General features: G+C 51.9%; 1 protein-coding gene across 1 annotated transcript; it reads left to right on the forward strand.

Annotated features, from left to right (window-relative positions):
- The first annotated feature begins 247 nt into the window (after positions 1-247).
- On the forward strand, positions 248-1,787 carry LOC130265063 (E3 ubiquitin-protein ligase Topors-like). The gene is made up of 2 exons (XM_056513836.1): positions 248-315; positions 598-1,787. Exon 2 carries the CDS (start codon positions 649-651, stop codon positions 1,585-1,587), a length of 939 nt encoding a protein of 312 aa, XP_056369811.1. The 5' UTR covers positions 248-315; positions 598-648; the 3' UTR covers positions 1,588-1,787.
- Positions 1,788-6,341: the final 4,554 nt, after the last annotated feature.

Below are 6,341 nucleotides of genomic sequence, written 5' to 3' on the forward strand. Positions count from 1 at the left end.
TCATGGGACAGCTCAGCAATGTGTCAGGAGCAGGGATGAGGCACACAGCCATGGCCACCTGTCACTGGTAACCAAAGGAAAGCAACACAGAGATACAGAAGTTGAAAATAAGAAACAGTATTTTTCTTTTTGCGCCTGACAGTGTGCAGCTGCAGGCGGGGAACATCCTGTTGTGACATCACAGGGGGGTGGACAGTGACATCTCAAGTGGCAGATTGTGACATCGCCCCCATTGCTGATTACACTTGGGCACCAGCAGAGCCTGGGACAGACAGTCTGGCCCAAACCTTGACTTCTGCGTGCCAGGACTGCAAGGTCTGGAGGGTGAAGCCCGGCCTTTCCCAGTGCTGGGTGCTGTGTTGGAGGCCAGAGCCATCCCACAGCCATTGCTTCTGTTTCCCTGACTTGCCTGCTTGGGGCAGCCGGGCACGGCAGGTGCAGCACTGAGGGTGACACCCCAGTGTCCCTGCTGTGGCTGTGGTGCAAGTGACAGGGCTCAGGGAGAAGGAGGGTGTCCCTCTGCAGGGGCCTGGGCATTTCCTACCTTTCATTCCTCTGCCTGGCACAGCCAGTGACCATGGCCTCTCCCTCCTGCAGCGTGTGACACCAGCAAGGGGGAGCAGCTCCTGGTCTTCAGCTGTCCCGGGAATGGCCACAGGGACAGACAGCAACTGCCCCATCTGCCAGGAGACTTGGGATGACATGGCTTCAGCTCTGCCCTGTCGCCACCAGTTCTGCCTGGGCTGCATTCTGCGGTGGGCCACAACGAACCCCTCGTGCCCACTCTGCAGAACACTGATAGAGACCGTCAGGTTTTCTGAGCGGGGCGAACAGGACTACGTACAGTTTGTCATCACCTCCCCTGCCGAGCCAGCAGAGACCAGCAGCCAGCCAGGGAGAGCTCCCCATCACCTGGACCAGAACAGCCTCCATGGCCCTGTGGTGTCCTCGGCACCTTCTGCACAGGGGACGCTGATCCCAGCTGAGCAGAGGCCTCCGGAGCCGGAGCCTGTGGGTGGCCTCCTGCCCGAGGTGTGGGCAGGACTGTTCCGACAGCGACAGCACCTGCTGGAGCCCGTGCGGCCCTGGCTGCGCCGCAGGCTGCAGGGAATATTCCGGGACCGCTGGTGGCTGGCAGAGGTTGCGGAGAGCTCCATCCTGCGCGAGCTCTGCCTCCACGGCCCGGATGCGGCGATCCTGGTCCTGAGGCTGCAGCACTACCTGGAGGAGCGCACGGCGCCGCTGGTTCGCGGCCTCGTCGGCGTCATCGCGGGCCGCTGCAGCAAGGAGGCCAAGCGGCGGCTGCGCTCCCGGGACACCGAGGACGACAGCGGCTCCAGCAGCTCCAGCTGCACCGCCTCCCGGGACAGGACTCCTGACCGCGGCCCCGCAGGCTCCGCCGTGCAGGAGGAAGCTGGAACATCGCAGAGCAGCCTGCAGGAGAGCCACAGCTGCGCCCGCCCTGTGCCCAGCCCCGCAGAGCGGGAGCGGCCCCGGAGGAGCCGGCGGGGGACAGGTCCCTGTGCCCGGGGCTGCGTCTGCAGCTCCCCCCATCCCGGGCAGGGCACGGACCCCTGGCCCTTTTAAACTCTGCAGTGCCTGGTTATTTTCTTATATTACACTGCAACTCTGGAACTGCAGGGAGTTGTGATAAGGAGGGCATTGCAGATCTGTATGGGAATACTTCCCTTGTCTGCCGACTGAAAAACAATTGCTGTAACTGAACCGAAAGTCTGATTGGTAAAATCTATTTCGAACGATGCATTTAATAAAGTTATTCGTAAAGCAAAATATTAGTATTGCCATAGAGTCTTTGTAATGCTCTCCGATGTACTTTGTGTTGGTGGGAGAAATACCTGTGATCTTTTTTCAGTCTCACAATTACAAAGAATGCTATAAAGCAAATGACAACAGAGTATTTTCATCTCATGCAAAAAATACATTAAGCAAAATATAAGCAGGTACATTGGAGCTGCATTTCCAAAGCAGGTAGTTTACTTCAATACTTACAACTACAGAACAGGAAATGAGAGAATCCGTGTGCTGAACAAAAACCCACAACTGTGCAAATGCAATCTCTTCTTCCCTCGCATGAATATTCTCGTATTTGAAACACCATTTCCGATTGAAAACAAAATTTCAAGTGATATTATTTCAGCTTTGTTAAAACATTAATAAGAGCATTATTGGTCTGGCAAGTCCTTGCTGAGGATGAAGAGCTTGTTGTTAGTTTATATCAAATTAATGGCACAGAGGGTTTTCACCCTGCAGGTGTGACCTCTCTGACAAACGTCTGTTCATTTTGCAAGGAGGTCTGTACCCACAAGGACAGTGTTGCCTTTGCCAACAGATCACAGTTTGTTTTCATGTCCAAAAAATTCAGGCACAATTGTTTAATATTTTCCTTTTGCTCTCAAACCAATGGTTTAACTGTAGTTGTTAGCAGGATTGGATTTGCTTCCCTGCTCTGTGTCAGCACAGGAGCACATTCCTAGCACATCCAGGCAGCAGGGCACAGCCTGTGCTTCCCCTGGGCCACTGTCTCTGAGCCTCAGCAGGGCAGAGGGACGTGAGGAGCAGGTGAAGCACTGAGGTTCTGTGCTGGGACAGTGTAAAGTTCTGCCAGGCTGCATCAGAGAGAGGCCTGCAGGGTTATCAGCAGCTCTGCCCCTTTGTGGGTGTTCCAGAAGCACAGGGAGCTCAGTGGGGACCCAAGGGCTTGTGCAGCCAAGGTCCTGCAAATGCCTCTGCTGACAGCAGCTCATGCCTGGCACATCCACAGCTGGGGGACTCAGAGACATCCAGGGCCAGCATTGCCCTGGAGCTGCTCCCCTTGGAGCTCTCCCACGGGGAACTTGTTCTGGATTTGAGGATTTGCATAGTGGGTTGGGCCATCAAAAATCTCTGGTTTCATTGCCCAGCTTTCCTGAGCTGAGGGATCTGCAGGGCACGCTTGGATATTTTCTGCCAATCACCTTCAGTCACTGCCAAAATCCTCAGCATCATAATGTTTACATCTGCTACTTACTTAGAGTAACACAGATCAACACTCCTTTTAATTAAAACTTTAATTTATTGGAAACTGCTACAAGTGCTTTGCTAAAATATGTAAATGTTGATTTCAGTCTAAAAATTTCTTCAGGTTATTGTAACAGGATTGACAAAAAACAAACAGAAGCCAGGACTGTGCAGTGGTCAAAAGCTCCTAAATTCTGGAAGAGCTGGGGAAGCCTCCTGACCTGGGAGCAATCCAGAAGCAGCCTCACTTGTCCTGGAGGGGTCTGGAGAAAGCCAGAAAAAGGGACACTGAGTCAGTATCAGCTGTGTGCACGGTTCCCGTGGCAGCAGCTTCATTTCTCTCAGGGACTGTAAAATCCCAGATCCTCCCAAGCTGGCTTAGAAAGAAAATAGCCCAACAAGTTCTGGAGCTTTCCAAGAGCAAAGAACTTGTCAGTTTAGCTCTCACTCCCCATTCCCTCCTCCTGAGAACCAGCCTGCCTTGCAATTCCTTGGCAGGAGAGCACTGCCAGAAGCCTCACTGCCAGGTTCTTTTCCCTCTGCATACAAGTGACACAAGTTCCAGGTGTCCCTGCACATGACTGACCCCACACAGACCCCAAGATTTTCAAACCCCACCCCCCCCAAACCCCCAGGTCCCCCATGTCCCCTGGTCTCACCGCTCAGGTGGCAGCAGCAGGTCCCTGAGTGCAGGGACACGTTTCCCTGGGGCAGAGTCTCAGCTGGGAATTAGAGGCTGCTGTAGAGAACAGCCAGTCCTTCCAGAGCTTTCCAGAGTGTAAAGTTCTGAAGAATCCTCCTAAAGCCACAGCAGTGCAAGTGGCAGCCACGAGAGCTTTCACCACAGTCCCAGCTCACACAAAGAGCCCAGCCCTGCTCTTTCCCCAGCTGGCAGAGCCCTGAGTCAGCTGAAATGCTGAAGGGTGCTGTGAGCTGGGTCATGAAGCAGCTGCATTGCCTGGCATGAGGAGCTGCCTCTGCAGTGAGCCACAGCTCCTCCAGCTCTGCCCTCAGCTCTGGGAGGAGCAGCTGGCAGGAAAAGAGCTCCCTGCCAGGCCTGCAGGCTGCTCCAGCTTTGATCTGGGTGCAGATCCAAAGGGCTGCCTCTCCCCTCTGAGGCCTTGCCAAGTGGGGACATTTGGGCTTTTCCTTTAGTTCCTGGATTGGAGAATTGTTTTCTCTCAGATATTCTGCTGCTTGTTCTACTCCTGTGTCTCAGGATAGGCGTCAGCAGACTGGTACCAAATTTAGGTAACGATTTGAGGCAAGAAGTTTGGACTTTTGCACTGGCTTCATCATTTTGGTGGGGTTTTTGCTGTTGCTGCAACAGTCACCCTGCTCAGTGCTGCCTGTGTAGCACTGTCACCCTGCAGCAGATTGATCCATGGAGCTCAGCTGGCAGTGGGGACATCAGGGCTGGGGACACGGCTCCCACAGGTCAGGATGGGGACACGAGGACGCAGGTCAGGTTAAGGACACAACTCCCACAGGTCAGATTCAGTCATAGCTCTCACAGGTGAGGATGGGGACACAACTCCCACAGATCAGGTTAAGAACACAGCTCCACATGTCAGGTTAAGGACACAACTCCCACAGATCAGGTTAAGAACACAGCTCCACATGTCAGGTTAAGGACACAAGGACACAGGTCAGGTTAAGGACACAACTCCCACAGGTCAGGTTAAGAACACAGCTCCACATGTCAGGTTAAGGACACAACTCCCACAGATCAGGTTAAGAACACAGCTCCACATGTCAGGTTAAGGACACAAGGACACAGGTCAGGTTAAGGACACAAGGACACAGGTCAGGTTCAGTCACAGCTCTGTGTCCACAGCAGAGGCCTCGGTGTCGCTGCCTCTGCAGGGCTGAGCAGGAGCTGGTGCCACTGCAGGATTTGAACTAGAGGCACAGGAGCTGACACTGCTCTCAGGGCCTGAACTCTTCTGATCTCCCTTCCTGTCTGTCCAGCTCACAGCTGCCCTTCTGGAGCTCTCTCAAGGAATGAGGGCTCTCCTCTTACCAGGCTCCTCCTTGAGCTGTTCCCATTGCTTGTGCTGCCACGCAGGGCTGTCTCAGCTGCAGAGCTGTTCACAGGCTGCTCTCCTGAACACCCAGGGGCACACTGACATCCTGCTCAGCAGAAAACCAAAAACAAGCCAACCAAAGATCACTTGGTATTTCCTTGGAGTCACTTCTGGCACACAGTAACTGTTCCTCTCCACTCCCAAGGGATGTGTAACACGAGGGGAGAACTGCCCTGATGGTTCACTTGATAACTCTTTCAAACTCCAAATTTAAGTTGCCAAGGAAAAGCTCAAGCTGTCACAAAATGACTTCCTAGGCAAAACATGGACTCAGAAAACCAGAATAAACCAAAAGAATGTTCATGTCCTCACACTGGCCTATCCCAGGAGCTGTAAGGCATCACCCAGCAGAAATCCAGGTGCTCTCCTTGTCCCTAATACAGGTGAGCAAGGACAGATCTCACTCCAGGCTCTGCCCAGGACCTTGTGCTGCAAACCCCCACACAAAGCACACATTTCTAGTTGGGAGCCTCACCCCAGCCCACTGAACTGCAGAGACATGAAATTCTAACGTGCTGCATTTTGGAGCCCTCTGCTGCTGCTCCAGATGTAGTTTGCAGGCAAACTTGGGTATTTCCAAATGTGGCAAAAATCTGTGGGGTAAAAAACCTGAAAAAGCTGTAACCAAGTTTTGTTTCTGTTTCATTGAGACAATAAATGCCCAAAGTAAAGTCCCTGGAATTCATCTTTACACAGAAAGACATTCTCACTATGACCTCTTCTGGTGTATTCGTCTCTTCTTCCATAGCCTAGCCATGGGAACCCTAAAGAATAATTTTTCTGAGCCTGCAAAATTTTAGTCACTTAGGGAAAGAAAAGCTGTTGAAAACTGGTATGAGTCAGTTTACAGTAGACAAAAGGCATGATACTGTGGAATAAGATACGGGTAATTAAAAAAAAATTCCACTTCCTACCTTGCAGCTTCTCTTCCCTAAGAAAAAATACATAGCAGGCAAAGGACCTGCAAAGTAACAGAAATACAGAGATATTAATTAGCAGAATAATATGCTAAAGGCCCATTCCATGAATACACATGCAGTAGGTATTTTTTCCATGAAAATGACCACCCTACTTTGGCTGACACAGGCGATCATGTCTTATGCTCATTAATGTGAGATATTTTTGATTCCCTCTTCTTTTGAAAACCTTGCTTTATCAAGCAAACTGATTCTAAAAAGCTGATTTAAAGAAGCCTTTACTTCTCTGGACCCCAAGAAAGCTCTCAGTCCTAACCCC

This window comes from Oenanthe melanoleuca, chromosome Z (assembly GCF_029582105.1).
Source record: "Oenanthe melanoleuca isolate GR-GAL-2019-014 chromosome Z, OMel1.0, whole genome shotgun sequence".
Classification (NCBI taxonomy): domain Eukaryota; kingdom Metazoa; phylum Chordata; class Aves; order Passeriformes; family Muscicapidae; genus Oenanthe; species Oenanthe melanoleuca.